The sequence below is a fragment of the Pinus tabuliformis genome, chromosome 8 (genome assembly GCF_031772625.1).
Source record: "Pinus tabuliformis cultivar Carrire ecotype Pingquan chromosome 8, CPIR1, whole genome shotgun sequence".
Lineage (NCBI taxonomy): Eukaryota > Viridiplantae > Streptophyta > Pinopsida > Pinales > Pinaceae > Pinus > Pinus tabuliformis.
Genome location: NC_142294.1, coordinates 1,871,915,138 through 1,871,935,602, shown reverse-complemented (window position 1 = coordinate 1,871,935,602; position 20,465 = coordinate 1,871,915,138). Strand labels below are relative to the sequence as shown.

Here is a 20,465-nt window from a genome sequence, read left to right as displayed (position 1 = left end):
CAGGAACTCAACCAAACCATTATCATGGAGGGTTTTGATAAAGATAGAAGTGATTAGGAAACCAAATATCATCAAGAAAGGGAGAACTTATGTAAACAAGAGGAGATTTTTTGGAGGCAAAAATCCAGAGTGCAATGGCTAAAAGAAGGAGAATGTAATCTAGATTTTTCCACAGATCAACTATGGAAAACAGAGCTCACAATAGGATTTCTTCTATCAAGGACGAGGGAGGTAATCTTCTCGATTCTCATGAAGAAATAGAAGTAGTGCTGGTTCAGCACTTTCATGGTATTGCACAGGGAACCTGTTGAGATAGAGAACAATCCATAGGGTTATATCGAAACATATTCCTAAGCTGGTTACCAGAGAGGACAATTTCAACCTTAATAGACCAGTGTCAGAAGAGGAGGTTAGTGAGGTCCTAAAAGAAATGAAAAATGGTAAGGCACCAGGTCCGGATGGGTTTAATGTTGATTTCTTTAAAGCTTGCTGGAACATAGTAAAACAGGATGTTTTGAATGTAGTGGAAGACTCCAGGAGGGACAAAACCATACTAAAGGCACTTAATACCACCTTTATCTCCCTAATCCCTAAATAGGATTTGGCTCAAACTCCTGATAGGTTTAGACCCATTGCCTTGTGAAATGTTGTCTACAAGATAATATCCAAAGTTGTGGCCAATAGACTCAAGCCTCTTCTTCCTACCGTGGTGTCGATTGAACAATTTGGATATGTGGAAGGTAAGCAAATCCTCGACAACATCATTCAAGCTCATGAGGTGGTACACTCACTAACAAACAATAGGAAAGTTGGAATGATCATGCAATTGGATATAGCCAAAGCTTATGATAAGCTGAATTGGACCTATATCAGAAAAGTTCTCATTGCCTTTGGGTTTGATCACAACTGGATTAGATGGGTAATGGCCCTAGTTACTTCTCCCATTTTTTCAATTCTTGTTAATGGATCTCCCTGAGAGACTTTTATTCCTTCTGGAGGCCTTAAGAAGGGAGATCCACTCTCTCCCTTTCTCTTTATTCTCATGATGGAAGGACTGGGTTGATCTATCAAGCATGCAAAAGTAGTTGGTAAAGTCAAAGGTCTCCAACTTTCTGAAGATGGTCAGGCCTTAACACATCAACAATTTGTTGATGATACCATGCTGCAGGGTATCCCCATGGTCAAAGAAGCTCTAGCTTACAAGAAAATCCTGAGAGACTTTGCCATGGCTTCAGGTATGGAAGTTAATCTCTCCAAATCTAAGATTTTTTTCTTTAATACTCACATTGCTATTCAGAGAAATATTTCCAGAATTTTGGGCTTTCAAAGGGAGATCCTCCCTTCAAAATATTTGGGAGTTCCTCTAACGACCAAACCTTTACACAAGAACATTTGGGAGCTAGTGATTAACAAATTGCAAGATAAAATCAGGAAATGGACTATTAGATCTTTAAATTTGGCTGGTAGGTTGGTGCTAACCAAGGTTGTCCTACAATCAATCCCAGTCTTCATGCTATCAGCTCTCCCAGCACCTAAAGGAGTCCTGCAACAATTCAGAAACATGCAAAGAGACTTTCTTTGGGGCAAGGGGGAAGAAAGAAAGAAATGGGCCTTGGTAGCATGGGAAAAAATCTGCAAACCTAAAAACTATGGAGGGCTTGGATTGGATGATCCTGAGATTCTAAGCAAGGTTTTAGGAGCTAAATTATGGTGGCGATGGGTAAAAGACCCAGAGGCTCAGTGGGCAATGATATGGAAAGAAAAATATGCCAGCACTTGGCAAAACAATGATCTAATAAGAATGTCAGGATATAGAAAGGGCTCTCACATTTGGAATAAGGCCTGGGATAACTAGGGCTTAGTCCAAGGAAACAACTTTTGGGAAATCAGAGAGGGAAACCTTGCCCTATTCTAGGAGGATAGATGGAAACAAGAACCTATATTGTTAAAAGAAGACTTGAGGGATCTCAAGGAAGATACAGACACCAAAGGGTTATCTAAAGTAAAAGACTTTTGGGATCAAACCAACAGTATTGGAAAATGGAGAACCTGGAGGAACTTTGATTTTAGGGATGATAGCCCCCTGAAGGCTAAAGCAGAGACTCTAAAAAAAATTTTAGAACAAAGGAAGATTTTGATGTTATAGGGGTAAGACCAGCTAAGATGGGGCAACAATAATGAGGGTGCCTTTAATCTTAAGGAAGAAAAACTCATTCTCCTTGACCTTAACTGACAAGCTTCGAATAAGATTTGGCAAGACCTATGGAGACATCAAGTCTGGATGAAAATTTAACTCTTCATTTGGTTGGTTCAGCATAAGAAAATCCTGACCTGGCATAAGACTAGGAAGAGGGGTGTCCTAGGGCCTTCCAGATGTCAGCTCTGTGAAGCCCAAGAGGAAACTATGGAGCACCTTCTCAACAATTGCATTTTCACCTCTAGTTTGTGGGATTCTTTTGCCACCATTTTACAACAGACTGATAGGGACAGAGGGATTATCATCAATACCCTAAACAAATGGAGAAGAAACTTCTCAGATAATGAAGTTCTTAGCTTAGCATGGGACATCATGCCAAGCTTCATTATTTGGAATGTCTGGAAAGAAAGGAACAATAGAATCTTCAAGAATGAAAAGAGGCCATCCCAATGCCTTTTTTAGCAGATCTTAAAACAACTCAAGGAAACGGTCGACACTATTGTGCGAAATCTCCCTAAGAACCCACCTTCAATAGCTGATTTTAGAATTCTCAACGAGTTGGGTTTGCAGGAACTTATTCCTCGGGGACTGGATAGGAAAGTAATCTCCCTGGATTCTGAGCAAGATTTCTGGCATCCCCCCCCCCAAGGGTTTTTTGAAATTCAACATTGATGGGGCTTCAAAAGGCAACCCGGGCACCGCGGGTTATGGAGGTGTGTTAAGGGATGAGAATGGAAGTGTCCTTTTCATCTTCTACTGTCATTTAGGAAGAGCCACCAATAACATGGAAGAATTGATGGCTATGGAGCAGTTTTTAGATTTCCTAGAATAGGATAACCGAAAAAATGTGATTGTTGAAGCTGATTCTGAGTTAATCATCAAATCAGTTAAGAGGGTCAGCTGGGGAACAAGGCTGGAAAAAGTCTCTAGGAACTCGCGGCTAATCCAGGGCTTTCAATGGATTTAGCATCACCTCCAGAGCCTTTGTATAATAAGCTTTAAATATGTATGAAGATCGGTCAATAAATTGGCGGATCTTCTGTCCAATCAAGGTGTGATCAGCACAGAGAACAAGGTTGGATTGAGCTGGCAAGAGCTGCCTCAGAGTAGGTTAAAAGCGAACTGTCATGACCAGGCAGATGAAAACAGGGTCGTGTTTCAAAGTAGGGCCATGGAGTCAGAGTCCAGTTGATTCAAGTGCTTTATGTTTCTCATATTTTCCACTATTAGGTATTCAGTGGGTTGCAGGCCATTTTTGACCATCGTAACCCGGGTAAGCACTGTTTTAGTGAATCTAGGTGATAGCCAGTCAGGTGGCTCTGGTTCTTCGAAGAAAGGCAGGTTGGCGGGAGTTTCGTCTTTCCTTGATTCTGGTAGAGAAGACGCATCGAAAGGTTGGTACCTGGGCACTCTCGGCGCCCTCAATACTACGAGTTTTCCGTCCATGATCATTTTACCGGGACGGGGGTGGTTTTCAGGCGGTCGCGGGCCTCGCAAGTAGGAAATGGTATTTCCGATTTTGAAGCGATTCCATACAGCAGGCTACATGTGGCGGTGGGGTCGGCTAGAATACCGCCCTCATCGCACGCTAATGTTCAGTGATATTGGCCGGTGCGATATGATCCTCAGTCGTCGGATCAGGCGAAGCGGATCGATGACTGGGATTGATCGAGCAGGTTGGTGGTCTAGATGGCGGGAAGTGTTAATGCGATCTTTTCTTGGCTGGATGAAAATTGTTCCAGGTAGGATACTTAATGTTATGGTGGGTCTCACGAATATGATATCCGTTTAAACCGTTGCTTTGGTTCTGATGTCGACTTCAACTTTATTTTGGCTTATATGAATTTAGAGGTTGGGTTTATACGGGTAGAAGCTTCTGCCTCGAGCCTGTGCTCTGTTTGGTTTTTGGGTCTCTTCCTTGGTCCATAACTCCTTGTGGATTCATGTAAATTTTTTATTTTATTAATGAAATAGAAGGTCTGACTCTTGCATTAGCAAAAAAAAAAATTGGTTGATGGAAAAGTGGTTATTCATCATATTTTCCTAATATTTTTAATAAACTAAAAAGCCTTATGCAAGTTTTTACCTCAAGTTTACCTTTTTAAGAACTTGAAATGTTGAAGTAGGGGTTGTAGATGTTGGAATAAAACAATTCTACCAAAAAATAAATTCTTGAATCTGTGAGCTTTTGAAAATTCTGAAAATGACTTATCATGCCATCCAATGTTGCACAAAAACATATGCAACAGATTTATTTTAAGGCCAAATTGAGTGCTTCAAAAGGGAAATGGTGTATTTTTACCTTTTTTACGCCACATGCCTTCAGAATCCCATTTTGATGAAGAAAAGGCATTGTTGTGAAAAAATACTAAATGTTGTCTTGATGTGCGCATAGTGGTGAAAAATGAAAATATGCCTTAAAAACCCACTTTAAATGTCTTGGAAAATTGCTTCTTTTTTTCTAATTCTACCCACGTCTTACTCAATTTATCATATTCTGAGAAAACCTAGTATCTCATAATTTTTTATTTCTTCTCCAAATTCTTGTAATCTTTGTGCCAAAACTACCTTTGGAACAAGGTATAACCAAAAACAAGCTGCTACAACAATAACTGCAGAAACTGCAACTTTCCGTAGCTGTCTCTATTTTTGTTTGGAAAATTGTTTTCTGTAAGTCTAATTTGCCAAATTTGGATTGTGTGATGTATGTTGAAGTAGAAACCATGAAACATAATGCCTGATGACTTGAAATTAATGTAATTTGCTTAGAAAATGAAATGAAATGAAATGAAGAAGAGTTGTAGTAGTGTGTCATCATGTTGCTATTGAATGACAAAAAGACGAACATGCTACTACAAAAAACTAATAAAATATATTGCTGCAAGTTGTTGTTGATTCCATAAAACCATATAGTCTTCATCAAAACCAAAATTCATGGTACAATTCTTACCATGCGAATGAATGTGTCGAAGTCGAGCATGAAAGGAAATCATTGGATTATCGATAATGCGAGACAACTCACCGATAATGTAAATGAGTATCAAGGTACCTGTGTGCATCTTAACAAGGATGAATGAATGTGTTGAATTCGAGTCACCTGCAAGATCTGACAATCAAGAGACATTTTTGTCAACGAGGAGGCTTATCATTGATGTATGCAAGTTCCAAGGTACTCCAAATAATCTCTGATCTTGGTCCCAAATAAGGTGTTGAGGTCGATGGGACAATATTTGTTGGAAGGTGGCATTGAGGAATCCCACATCAACCAACTTGAGCATAGAACCAAAAATGATTTGAAGAACCATAATGAAAGATTGAAACCATCATAAAATTGCAGAACTTATAGTGAACATTCCTCGCCAATTTCTTGGTTTTCAAGCAAAGCCCATGTCCAATTGCGCCAACAAGCTGGTTTTCACAATATGACTTATTTTTCACTTTAGTTTTTTTATTTTTTATTTTTTATATGTGCTACTCTACTTGAAAAATAAATCTCGTTCAAGTATATGAATACTTCCAATGGAACCATGTGTGTAACAAGATGATAGATAAACTCATATGCAGGTTTGAAATATATGCTTTGATATGTACTAATATATGAGAGACCAACTGCCTTGATTGAGATGATGTCAAAAAATATTAAAGAATTGAGCACTGAGATCCGATGAATTTCTTGAACCAAGATTTAATGTAATCTTGTCTTCCTTGGCTTCTTGCTATCATGCCATTCAAGTTTTCAGAGATGTGATCCCCATTCATAGAATCTGGTGATATGCATGCAAGAAACTTTTCAATCTCAGGTTCCAACAACTGCTCTTCTTCAACGAGCATCCATGATTCTTGGACCTTATTTGTATCTTCTTCTTCTGGTTGTTGTTCTTCAATGGCAGCTGGAGAATCATTTTGCAATACCTCAACATTGTAAGTGGATTGAGGTGTTTTATTATTGGGGATCTGAAATGGTTGTGCAAGTAGTTGAGTGGGAATGGATCTTTGGGGTGATTTTGTGGTTGGTAATGGGAAAGGTTGAATTGAGGTCAACTAAGGGTGAAAATAATGTTGTGGTGGAGTTGAATGGTATGCATAGCATTGATATTGGTAGTGAGGATAGTGAGGATAAGATTGAGGATATGGTGGATTTCCTCTTTAAGGCCCTTGCCAACCTTGTTGCCAAGATTGGTTTTGGGGTTGGGATTGAGATGGCCAAGGTTGTTAGGGTTGGTTTTGAGGTTTAGATTGAGATGTCCAAGGTTTCCAAGGCAAGGGTGTTTTCCAATTACTTTGAGATTGTTGTGCATAACCCTAAAATTGTGAAATAAGATGTTGCATCATACTAGGTTGATGAGGCTACCATGGACTTCTTGGAGCTACATAACATGATTGTTATATTGTTTGATTTGTTCCTTGGAAAACCTCCTTTAAACCTGGTAATGATGGATAATATTTAGTAGTGAAATTTTAATTTTATCACGTGGACATTCATGCAAAGCATGTTTATTTCTACATTTAGGGAAAAATATAAATGAAGTAGCAATCTATACTTTTTTCTTGTTTCTCATTCTTAGCATATCAATTTTCTCATTTAAATTACCAAGTTTGACTTACCAATCCTGATGCCGACTTACTTACTCTTTCCATAACTAAATCCTGAGGGGATCTTCCATGCTTTGCTTTTCCTCTTGATACGTTCTTGTGCAGTTCACAAATCTCTTGAAATGACAATTGAGAGACATCTCATTTTCCCACCAGGTTAAGAAGATCAATCCATTCATCCTTTATAGCTTTTAGTAGGAGAGTTTTTAATGTGTCTAATCCTAAATCATGCAATTTAGATCTTTTGACATTATAAGTAAATCTCTCCACTAAATCTTCTAGGATTTCATCCTCTTTTTGGTTCATCTTAAAGACTTCATTTCTAAGGTCATGGTGTATGCAATAATATTTATATTTTTCCAAAAATACTCTTTTCATATCATCCCATGTCCTTATAGAATTTGTTCCTAAATTCAAGAACCACCAAAGAGATTTACCCTTCAATGTTACTGGAAACAAATTCAATTTTTGACTGTGTAATGAGTAGCCATAAGATCTACAAAGTATTTCAAATTCAAAAAGAAAGGTTTCCAGGTCTTCAGATCTCATGCCTTTGAAGTTAGGAAGTATGGATGGAGGGATGTTCTTCATATGAACGTTGATATCAATTTCTTCAATGGGAAATCCAAAAGGATCTTCCTCATTGTCATCGTCTCCATCCATTTCTTCAACCTCTTTTTCTCACCTCTTCTTCTACCTACAAAAATATGAATTCATGATGTGGAATATGATGTGGCCCTTACTGCACCACGTGATTTTGGGGGGGTGGTAGGTGATTGAAGTCTTTTTTTATTTTTTAATGAATCTACCTCTATGATGTACTAAAATGAGACTAATATTATGTAGCTAAATTGATGCAACGAAGAATGAGATGAAATTGAAAGGCAACACCTATGTATACTTCCGCAGCAGTGACACCAAAATGTTGTGTAATTTAATTAACTGTTAAATTAGTGGCATTTATATGCCAATCCAAGTACGTGAGCTTTCAAAGTACATGACACCATATGCGCTAGGATATTAGCTTTCAATATTTATGCATAATTGAAATGAATTGGAAACTTCAAAAGGAAATTACATTCTTTAATATAAACTATGAAAGTATTAAGTTCTTTGAAAGACAATTAATGTTAAACAAAAAAATACATAAAGATTATTGATATAAGAAAAAATGAGATTTTACCCTATGAAAGCATGAAGATTTTTTTCTAAAGCTTACAAACTTTAATCTATGGAATCATGAACATTTTAATCTAAGAAAACATTAGCATTTAATATATGGAAAGCATGAGTTTTTAATCTATGATTAGCACAAACAATTAATCTATGTAAAATAAACCATGCATGAGAATATGAAAGAAATGGAAAACATCTATACTATTCTCAAAGATCTCCAGGGGGGCCTCCTGAGGACTATGAGGTGTTGAAAACTCAAATCAAGAGAAGAGATTTAAATCACCAATTTCATTCAGAGTTGCGCCATATAAAAAAAATTACATTCAATGGAAAAAAATAGAGTTCTTCTCCTTCAATCAGCAACAAAAATTACAAATTAAGATCATCCTTGACATCTCCTCTCTCCTCTCATCAAAGGGATTGAAATTTATAGATCTCTGAAGCAACAACAATCTTAAAGTTTTATTGCTACCATTCTGTTCATGGGATCTTTATAGATCAGTTTGAAAATCAAATCAAATCAAATTTCATGGATTTTTGGATCAAATATCAACCTAGACATGATCAAACTTATCTCTATGCCACGAATTTGGTAAAGAACAATTTGTTCTAGTCTCTTTGTTGATTGTGCATTGAATGGCGAATTGGAAACCTTTTAACCATGTTATATGCAAAATAAGGCTCCAAAGAACCTCCAAAATCTATCAAATGGTAACTAATTTGAGAAAACAGCTCACAGGGAACCTAATTGGGTCCGTGTTGAAAAAAAAGGCATGTTTTCATTTTCCAAAATTCATTTTCATTTGCTCAGAAAACGTGTTTGAAGTTGACTGGTCAAAATTGTTTTGCTTTTACTTTGATATTTTACTGGTGTTCCACACGTGTGAGTTGGGTGAAGTTTGACCAACATAAATCTATATTTGAACCTTTAGAAACAATAACCATGTGCCGGATTTTCTTCTAGAGTGGTGCTACTACCTTAACCATGGAGATAGCTACAAAAACTTGACTAAACCGTAGAACTTGAATTGGCCAAATTGTCATTAGTAAACCATGCATAATTCTCCTTAATATACTAAAAATAAAGGAAAACGATGTTAAATAACCACTTAGACATATAGAGACAAATAATGAAGAATTTTGTTAAAAATGGTGGCAAGTGAGTGAAATGGTGCAATGGATGGTTGGAAGTAATGGCTTATTGAATGACAAAGACAAGTGAGAATGATGAAAAATTATTGACCCAACAGATACCTCTCCTCCACATTTGGCACATCGATCATGTCTTTTTTATGTATGATCCTACAAAGTTGGGAGCAAAAGGAGGAGGTCGAAAATCTGAAGTAAGGTTTGGCACATGGCTTGACACTTGATCTAATTGTTGGTTAGTGGATTGGATATTATATTTTTATGGTTGTTTCTATTGAACTCTCTCTCTCCCTCTCTCCACCATAAGGAAATACCTTTTCTGGGATTTCCCCTTGTGGTTTTTTCCCTTGTCTAAGGCCTAATTTATGTGTCTCTTGTCTGATTGTCTCATGGTTATTTTATTGTTCTTTCTGATGTTTATCAATTGAGTTTTTCTTTTGTATAACTTCTTAATGATATTGGATATGTAATTGACACTAAATGATCATTAGAAGTGGTTATCATGATGAAGAACAAATTATTTTAGCTTATGCTCTAGAAATATCAACATGATATTATAGCACAGGTTGAAGAGCACTCTAAAGAAGACAAGCACTAGACTTCAAAAGGAACCAAGCTATCAAAAAACTCTCAGCATAATCTCTTAAATACACATGTGACCAGGATCAAGTAAATTCAGAAGAGGGACAAGACCCATGGTAAAGTTGGGATGTAAGGCCAAGTTAAGGCGGAGTTGCCAAAAGGATCAACGAGGCATTGATTCTCTATGGAAATAGGAAACGCTTATGTGGCATGGTATGCGAATTTCCTGAGGCTCTTTACTTTTGTGACAAGAAAATATGTGAGTTTTATGAGTCGAGTTCATATGTGGAATATTGAACCATGCACATTTCACTGAGATATAACATAAATGAGGTAGGTAATGTACCCGAAGATCTAAAGTTTGGTTTCATTGTACACAAGTTCCGAGGCCTTTTAATTCTCTAAAGGATTTAACCAAACTGACAGATCTGTGAACATTGCGAGGTCTAAATTAACCTTGTAATAAAGGACATGTCACCTATTTTCTTATGCAAAGTTCTAAATATGAAAAGGGATGTGATTCATACACTATAAATATGTGAAGTTCTAAGATATTGTTGCAAAGTCTAAGCTCCCTCTATGGGTGATCCAAGATTCAAGAGACCAAAGTTCTAAATTGCAAAAGTCTGAGTTGTTATATGGAATTTATACCTGCGGATAAGTACATCTTCCCTAAGTGGGTAGTTACACTTAGAACAACAGAAAGAAAGTGGTTTTACCTTTTCCTACAATAGATAGATGAGATGAAGGAACCTACTTGTGATCTTTCACTTCCTTTGATCTCCTTTGAATTGCTCCTGTCGCTCCTGCTCGAACTGAATTCACTCAATTGGTACCTACCAACATAAGAAGAAGACAACAATGATCAAAGCATATGATCTATCTACTATAAGCAAATGGAATCGACAACATTTAAACATATATGAATCATAGATATAAACAAGAATATGCGAAAAGGTACAAACAACTTTATTGATTGATAGAAGGAGGAGTTACACCCAATGTGGTTCAATCCCTTATCACTCATCCAACTTAGTCCAAACCCTTATCACACCAATAACACATCAATCCAAAAACATAACATTACTTGACAATGATCTCAAGTCTCAAACCAATAGTATTTCTCTTCAATATTCAAATTCCAACCCTTGATCACTATGATGAGTGGTCAATTTATAGGGAAATGCAAGTGGTTTTGTCATAAATTGGGTATTGAATGGTTTTCCAAAATTGGAGTTAGTTTCCATGGAGAAAGGGATGAGAGGAAAGAGGGCTAATTGATCCATAGCCTATCCAAAGTCGAGCTCATAGGATGAGATAAGAGCTGGGAATCCTTCTAAAATGCTCTAGAATCAAGGAATATTCCCAGAATCCTATGTCAATTTCGCTCATTCTCACCCAGCGTAGGTCAAAGTGGGCCTAACTGCACTGCAGTGCATGCCTGAATGGGCCTACCTACTCTGCAGCACAGTTACCCTTGTCCAAGGTTGCGCTGGTGTCCCAAGGAGGCATTTCAACGGCGTTTCAAGCTAGGAAACTTTCATGGATGAAAGCATTCAATTTGATGACTTGTCTACGACATGTAGCAATTGAATTAGGGTTTGATGAGCCCTAATTGTACTGATCTGATTTTCGGGAGTGATGTGCCCCAATAGACCTGTAACAGCTGCTCCCTAAAGCATGAAGTCAAAAATGATAATGTTGAATGATATGATTTATGATGTGATGAGGAGGATCTAAAGCGGATGGTGACCTGCATCAATTACAATACATAATATCATGATATCTTTGATTTTTTCATGAATTGTTGAGGGAAGGCATACCCATACTCAAGATATAAACTTTTCATTACATGTACATAAATCAGATAGTTGTCTACAGATATAGACTCATGATAGGATGACCATATGTGTAAAGCCATCATACAGATGATTTAATACTCTCCTGAAATCGCAACCCGAACAGATGAAACTAGATCTGGGGTCTTCTATCTCGTCCAATTGTTCGCTCAAGTATGAGTCTAACCATGTGAAAATGTGATCTGAAGTCGAACATGGGAAGACACCGTCTGATTACCAACAAATGATGTAAGCTATTGACAGATGCAAGAGAAATCACCGATAATGATAATGATTCTCAAGGTACTACAATACATTCTTCATGGTGTGAATAGATGTTTTGGTGTTGAACACCATATAAAGTCTTTTAGTCGAAGGCCCGTGATTTCAACCTGTCGCCGGAAGCGAGAAAATTTCCATTGATCTATGCAAGCCTCAAGGTACTAGAAGGGTGTTTCTAAGTCAACTTCTTGGATAATGTGTTGATGTCAACAAGAAGCGACTCGTCGCAGGAGGGCCTTAATGTATCCCCCATCAATGACACGAAACGAGTGTAGTTATTTTGAAGACATAATGTGACTAACGACACAATGGTAAGGAATGGCGGTCATGAAATTGAAGGTTTATGATTATTGCAAAGGATGAAATTTACTGATTGACTTCTCTTAAACATGTCGGTGAAACTGAATGAATTGGCGGCATTGACCCAAAACCAAAGTGATGGATGGTGTGATAGACCATAGGTATGATAACCATGAAGCAGATAACCCAACTCAAATAGTCACAAAGATGAAGTGAAAGTGTCATGTTTAAGAGCGAATTTCTACCTTAAAGAGATTTATCCCTTTTCCCATTTTCCCTAGTCATTGCTGACCAATACCTATTTATTTTTTAATAAGCTTGAGGAGGATAACATATGCTTGTAGTATAATTCCACCCTTGGGGTGAATCCATCGCTATGTGATGTTTTAACGAGTCTAACGAAGGTGAAACTCGGCCTTGTCATGATGGACAAGTTTGTCGCTATTTGATGTTTTAATGAGTTTAACGACAATGAGAACTTGGTCCTTTTCATGTTTAGAGAGTTTGAAAAGGAACAAAAAGAAAACTCCACAAGTTCTTTTTCGTAAATTTTCCTCTCAAGTCCGAAAAAGCATAAAATAATATAAGAGATAACCTATTGACCATGTTCGATCAACGTATCCCTTTTTCGTAAGTAATCTATCTCGGTCTAGAAAAGTGTTAAACTTATACTGAGTAGATGTCGTTTCCAATCCGTTTACGAGCTGAAAAGGACAAGCGACCGACAATCTTTCATGTTTAAAGAGTCGGAAAAGAGCTTAAAAGTAGACCCCCTATTTTTTTTTTCTTTTAACAAGTCAAAAAAGGAAAATACTTGGGGATCTTTTCATTTTTTACGAGTTAGAAAAGAGCTTAAAGGTCACTTGTCTTAGAGGAAAGAGTGGTGTCTAAGATAGAAATTGGTTCCAGTGATGTTGAAACTTATCAAAACATGTTGATTTATGTGAAGAGGCTGGCTAATAAGACTGCTCATTGTAACTGTTCCTCAAGAAAGGTAAAAGAACCAAGTGAAAGTGTATGATCGGCCAGGCAGATAGCGAGGATGGAAGGAGAAAAACCAAGGATTATCTAACAGAAGAGGCTGATAGAATGGATATCACGAGGGTTAAAATGGAGATGGGTTCATTTTTACAGAGGCTTGAACCATAGGGAACTATGCTTGGATCTAGTTTCATGTTTACACAAGCTAGAAATGAAAAACTATGCCTGAGATTGGTTTACATACCCCTAGCATGATGACTCGATTCTAGGTACATGCCCCCCAAGCTTCATTACATTCACCAAAGTAGACTACTTGTGGCTATCATGTGGATGGAATGAAGGTTCATTTACGAGATCAAGTGAAAGACTCAACTGGTATTTTACGAGATCTAATCAAAGACTCGAATTAGAACTTTGCTCGAGGGGACCTTGTTTCATTTTTTAATGAGCTTGACACAAGACAAGGAACTCTGCTCAGATTCCTTGTTTCATTTTTTAATGAGCTTGACACAAGACAAGGAACTATGCTCTGATTCCTTGTTTCATTTTTTAACGAGCTTGACATAAGACAAGGAACTATGCTCTTGGACCTGTTTCATTTTTTAATGAAGTTGACACAGTAAAAGAACTATCCTCATATTCATTGTTTCATTTTTTAACGAGCTTGACACAAGACAAGGAACTATGCTCATCATTCATTGATCATGACCCATAAGAGGTCATCACTTCCCAGAGGTTCTCATCAGATGGGAGAACAATTCTCTGGAAGGGATACGTAGCAAGGAATCCATTAGAGAGATATGGTTCCAATGCCCCCAGTACATAATGCACAACATCACGAAATTGATCATCAATTGATGTAGGCATGGAATGGGTTGCCACATAATTGACCCGTGGTGGGGAAGATACCATTGGGACAAAATGACCATTTAGGGAAGATGGTTGACTGGAAGCCATATTTAGACCAGGAAATGAAAGCTGGTCAACGGTGACAATTCTGCCTTCATGCAGGAAACACATCACTCAAAAGAGTGTTGAAACAATAGCTCCCAAGTCATAAACATAGTCACACCCAAGAAGTAAATTGTAATCTAAAGGGCCTGAGACTACCATCACATTGAGATAAATAATTTTTCCTCCCAAAGTAATAGGCAACTGAGGAAGGATCCCTAATGGTTGACTGGTTCCTCTGTTAAAAGCCAACAAATTCTGCGTAACAGGCACAAGTGGTGGTGAACCGAGTGCCTGCCAAGCAGTGGAGGAAAGGATACTCACAGATGCACCTTCATCTATAATAGTGTCAGATACAATCATATTATAAATCTGTACTATGATCTAGAAAGGCACATAAGAAGGAAGACGACATCCTATCAGTGGATTCCCATAAAAGGAAGTGACCAGATTACTTGGAGGGAGAACGGGAGAATTACCCCCTTGAGTTATGAGAACAGGAGGATTTTCCTCCTGTCTTGATGGAATAGGAGGGTTGCCTCCAAGCTCATTGGAATCTAAAGAAACAAAAAGAACCTGAGTGGTATCATACTCACTCTCTATGGGAAAGGTACGATTAACTGAAGGTGAAATCGGGTCAACTGTTTCCTTGACCTGTGATTGGTCAGGTATAGACTCATGGGATTCACATTCAAAGAGAATGGGTTTGACCGATGGTTGATTTGGGTCAGTCACTTCATCAACTAGTGAAGGATGAAGGGAGAGTCTCCTGAAACTAGATGGAAGTCGCTACGGAGAAGCCAGACGGTTATCCAACACTTTTTGGGCATCACCTAGATAGGGAAAAAGGTGAATGGGGTGATTCCCTTCTCATAACCTACAGGGAAACTTAACTTTACCCTTCTTTCCATGAACTTTACTACCACTAGTTGATGGTGTGTCACCAGCATGATCTCCAGAAGTTGATGGAATAGGATGATGTGAACAAGAAGACCATTCTTCTAAGATCTGAGGAATATCATAAAAATTTCGAAGAATATGGTCTCTCGTACAAATTTTGCAAGGATATCGAAGTTTGTGAGGCTTAATGGATGGTTTCTCATCAGAAGTTGCATTCAAAGCAATGGTTGCTTAGTTGCCTCCCTGCTGAATTTTCTCCTTCTTCTTCTTCTTCCATTTCTTCTTCTTCTTATCCAACTAGTTACTAGTGTCAATACTTTCATCAGGCGAAGAGGAAGAAGGGGAGGAAGAAGCAACCAACGAAGAAGGTAAAGGGTCAACTTTAGGATCAAATGGAGCTTGATTTTGTCCAGTTGTAGGAATATTCAGTTGCAGGGCCAAGGAGGTTAAGAACAACCATACTGGAAAGCCAATGGTAAGCCTTGGAAGGGCCAATGTAGCCATATAAGGAGCACTAATATTTCTGAAAGGAGGAAAAGGACTAGGATTCCCATCAAAAGGAATTCCTTGATCGGTGGACTCCGGAGTTGTTGCCATATGTCTCAACCTAAGATCAACTAAGGAGTGACATGGAGGATGTTATCCATGTTCAGTTAATTTTATTTTAATCAAAATAACATAACAAAACAAAATATGGATAATCTAGGCAAAAGGATTACCAAGTAACTGTGAACTGCAATATACTGCCTCAGTAAACTAAGGACTTAACATATGTGCAGGCAATCTCCCAAAATGTTGTTTTCGGTGTATCACAGTATACAAGGCGGCCGACTTAGTTACCTATGGATGGATAGCAACCTAATGTAGTTCTCCCAAATATTCCTGAAAGTATGCGGAGTCCCAATCCGTGTTAGCACTATTTAATGCGAAACCGCACAGTGAGAGCATTCCTTTATAATTTTCGTACTATAACACCGCCCGATATACCCGAACGTACGTGGATGAGCTACGATATACTTACGTACGTGGATTGAGGTATCACACTCAGAATGTATCGCAGACCATTAGCGACAACTGCTATGTTTAACAACACCAGAACACGTCTCTAGCCTAGACCTCTAAATGTTATGCATTAAGTTACAATGCTCCATTAGGTTAATTGAGATAAATTTTAGTTGATCTTGTTTAAAAGTTTGTCTTTCAGGTTCACCGCATGATGTTTCTGAAACCCTTAGAATGCAACTATGATGAGAAACATTCTTTTCATTTGATTTAAACAATGAAAACCGTAACTAAAAGGGATATAGCAATTAGAATCTTTAAACAAAGAGCATAGAGCACATCTAATGCAACTCTCCCTATACTATTCCTACAAGCACACACAAAATTCTAAATGCATTATGCATGTTTTTCTTTTCATTCCTTTAATGTTTAGATGAACATAAAGAAACTGAATGCACAAACGATCAATCAATGCTTTTCACAAGAAACGAAGACCTTACAACAGTTTATTTTTCAAAGAAATGAAGACTTTATGACAATTCTTTTTTAGAAAATTAAAGACTAATCAATGCTAACTTTGATAATGAATTGATAATGATAAATAAATCTCTTAAGAAACACTAAAAAATCAAGGTCAAAGTAGGTCTAGGAGAGGAAATACAAACTAATTTCAGTTCAGCAACAAATTTGGAAGAAAACAAGAAAAATATGGGTTTTTTGGCTTGAGAGGGATCAGCGCAGCCCTAAGTGGGAGACAATGCACTGTAGAGCATTGGCTCTAAGCCAAGGGTGCACTGCAGTGCACTGTCCCCTGACCAAGGGTGCACTAGTAACATAACATTCCTAGAATAGGCATTCTAGTGCAATTTTTTTACCAAAAAGCTTCAAAATGACTGAAAAGAGATCAATGAAGTCAAGTAAAGTCTACTATGATGTAATATGATAATGGTAGACTACCAGGAACGACAGTCGTTCTCCATTGGAGTGGCCAATTTGTTATATGGAATTTATACCTACGGATAAGTACATCTTCCCTAAGTGGGTAGTTACACTTAGAACAACAAAAAGAAAGTGGTTTGACCTTTTCCTATAATAGATAGATGAGATGAAGGAACCTACTTGTGATCTTTCGCTTCCTTTGATCTCCTTTGAATTGCTCCCGCCGTTCCTGCTTGAACTGAATTCGCTCAATTGGTACCTGCCAACAGAAACAGAAGACAACAATGATCAAAGCATATGATTTATCTACTATAAACAAATGGAATCAACAACATTTAAACATATATGCATCATAGATATAAACAATAATATGGGAAAATGTACAAACAACTTTATTGATTGATAGAAGAAGGAGTTACACCCAATGTGGTTCGATCCAGTGTCACTCATCCAGCTTAGTCCAAACCCTCATAACACCAATAGAACATCAATCCAGCTGCATAAAATTACTTGACAATGATCTCAAGTCTCAAATCAACAATATTTCTCTACAATCTTCAAATTCCTGCCCCTGATCACTATGATGAGTGGTCAATTTATAGGGAAATGCAAGTGGTTTTGTCATAAATTTGGTATTGAATGGCATGGAGAAAGGGATGAGAGGATACAGGGCTAATTGATCCATAGCCTATCCAAATTCGAGCTCATAGTCCATGAGATAAGAGTTGGGCATCCTTCTAGAATGCTCTGGAATCACGGAATATTCGCAGAATCCTATGTCAATTTCGCTCATTCTCGCCCAGTGCAGGTCAAAGTGGGCCTAAGTGCACTGCAGTGCAACCCTGAATGGGCCTACTTTCTCTGCAACGCAGTTACCCCTGGCCAAGGCTGCGCTAGTGTCCCAAGGAGGCATTTCAACGAAGTTTTAAGCTAGGAAACTTTCATGGATGAAAGCATTCAATTTGATGACTTGTCTAGGGCATGTTGCAACTGAATTAAGGTTTGATGAGCCCTAATTGTGCTGATCTGATTGTCAGTAGTGATGTGCCCAAATAGACCTGTAACACAAGTTCTATTTGAAATTGATGCAAGTCTATTTGTGACTCATATTATCCTCTTTTGTCCATATCCTAAGATATGGTTTAATTTAAGTGAGAGCTCTAAGATTTGTAGTTCGTACGAATCACATCTCTTATGAGAAATTGCTCCTAAGGATGTGGTCTATGTCTATGGAATCTGTTGTACCTGAGCTCCAACACCAATAGCTTGAAGTTGCAATAAAATACCCATCTCGTAAGGGGATTTTGAATTGGAATTCTCTATTGATTGTATCCCTCTTATGGAGTTTTCCATAACCTCCTCCAAAATAGAATCATACCTTATGTATTCTGCAAGACAGGCTTGTACAATCTCATCAAAAGAAGTTTGAGGGCTTGGCATAGTCAAACTAAGAATTTCCAAAAATGTTTGAGTGTTTTGAATACAAGTTGCACCATTGCTTGAGCAAAGCATGTAAGTGCCAAAAGGTCTATATGCGCTGCTTGGAGAAACAAAGATCTAATTCAAAAGAGTCCTACAAGCATCTTGAATTAAACAATCAGGCACATTTATGCCCTGCCAATAAGGAAAAATGGTAGTCAAGGGGTTAGCAATTGACCCAAGCGGTGCAAAGAGCACATGAGGAAAAATATCATGCTTGGAAACCACATGAAAAAAGTTTCCTCCCCAGTTCTCACGACCAACTGCTTCAACAAGCCTTTCATCTCCGACCAGAGGGCAACCAAACATGATACAAAAGAGAGAGCTTGCCATAGCCTCTTTCCCAAAACCCATAATGTGGCCAAGGTTGCAACTGCCCCTCCTATGGAGTGACCCACAAATATGATGGGCTTGAGTTTCTTTTGTTTGGGGTCCATGTAAATCTACAACTAATTGATCATGTAATACAGGAATACAATGTTACCTTTTTAGAATTTCAAAAATTTGCTCTTAATGAAGTAAACCCTCTACTTAAGAAACTAAGGTCACTTTGTCCTCACAATTGAACATAGATAGATCAATTTACCTTTGCTTGGAAATTTGTTTTCTCGATTATATGGAGAAACAACGTAAGAGCTCCTGGATGAATGGAAGTTGGTTCACCATCATTACCCCTGAGGCAACGAGATAAGACCTTTTGAATAGTTTGTATATTGTCCTCTCCACATTTACTCTGGTTGACAATGAAATCTTCTACTCTTTGAAACGAAGCGAAAGTAACACATGCAAAATCTTTATGCTCATTCATAGTAAAGCCATCTGAATTGCTTTCATGAAGAGACTCTTCCCAAACCTTGGGCAATAGTCCATATGACACAAGAAAAGTTGCAATCCCCTGACCAATAGTGAACCTGCATCAGCATTTATGTAAATCAGCCCCATATAGGCTCTGTGCAGGAATGGACCCTTCTAAATTTAGATATGTGTGCATTAAATGGGTAGAGATTCTAAATTTAGATTTGTGTGCATTAAATGCGTAGAGATTGCAAAGCTTTACAGAGTGGGAAATGTTGAGAATGGATAAGTGAGCATGGAATCCTTGTCAACTTACTTATATTTTTGTACACTACATGTGCCACTTGGACACAATTGGGTAAAATAAGGAGAAATGGAGAAATGACCAACTCCAACAAAAACACAACATTACTCTGACTACGTGATGTGAAGAATTAAGATGCTCTTTACAAAAACGCATTTCACGTACCAAACCGTTTTAGCTTTTATAAACCAATTTTTTTATTAATAATTATAAATAAATAATTAAAAAAATATTATTTATTAAATTTATTGATAATAACACAGACTTACAAGTTAATGAGTATGACAAAGAAAAATTCATTCGCAAAAATATGAAACACTTACCGATGCGAATGTAAAAAATTAACAAAATATAAACATAAATAAAAAATTTGACGATAATGATAATGCACAAATAAAAACTGAAAATGATGTATTATTAAAATAAATAAAAATGTAATTAAAATAAGCGAAAAACTTAGGTGTTGAAGCTAATGAATATAAATGAAAAAACATACCCAGCCTCCACACTGAAAATAAATTAATTTCAAGATTGACAGAGGGAAGCCTATGACAAAAACAAGCAGATCGTGCAAAGAGAGGAGAAAACGATTGTGGAAGCTCATGCTTACTCTGGAGTTTGCCATTCTGATTCCATGGTCTGCTATTGCCGCTGGATTTGCTTCGCAATGGTAGTCAGATCTAACAACTGAAATTTTGTTATAAATGCACAATGGGGTCCTTGCTTTATATAGAAATTGAAAGGAGACCAGTAATATCCTGGAAATATAGAAAATGAAAGGAACTGAGTAATATCGTGGAAATACAGAGGAAAAAGGACTCCAAGATTTTTAATGGGTGGGTCCCGAGTTAAATTGAAATAGTCCACATATTTTCAGGACGGGAAAATGTGCTGGAATTGGAAGCCTCCGAGAAATTTAATGAGTACGAAGTTGCTGGGCAATTGTGAATAGACTGTCATCTCATCGTGAAAGTAGTGAATGGGTGGAACGTGGAGG

The 20,465-nt window shown here is 37.6% G+C and overlaps 1 protein-coding gene across 1 annotated transcript in view; it reads right to left on the bottom strand.

Moving 5' to 3' along the window:
- Positions 1-20,185, bottom strand: part of LOC149243822 (lipase-like PAD4) — a 33,901-nt gene extending 13,716 nt beyond the window's left edge. The window contains exon 1 of the mRNA XM_089374634.1: positions 20,079-20,185. Within this exon, the coding sequence (XP_089230760.1) occupies positions 20,079-20,104 (26 nt within the window). The 5' untranslated portion in view covers positions 20,105-20,185. The remainder of the gene's footprint in view (positions 1-20,078) is intronic.
- Positions 20,186-20,465: the final 280 nt, after the last annotated feature.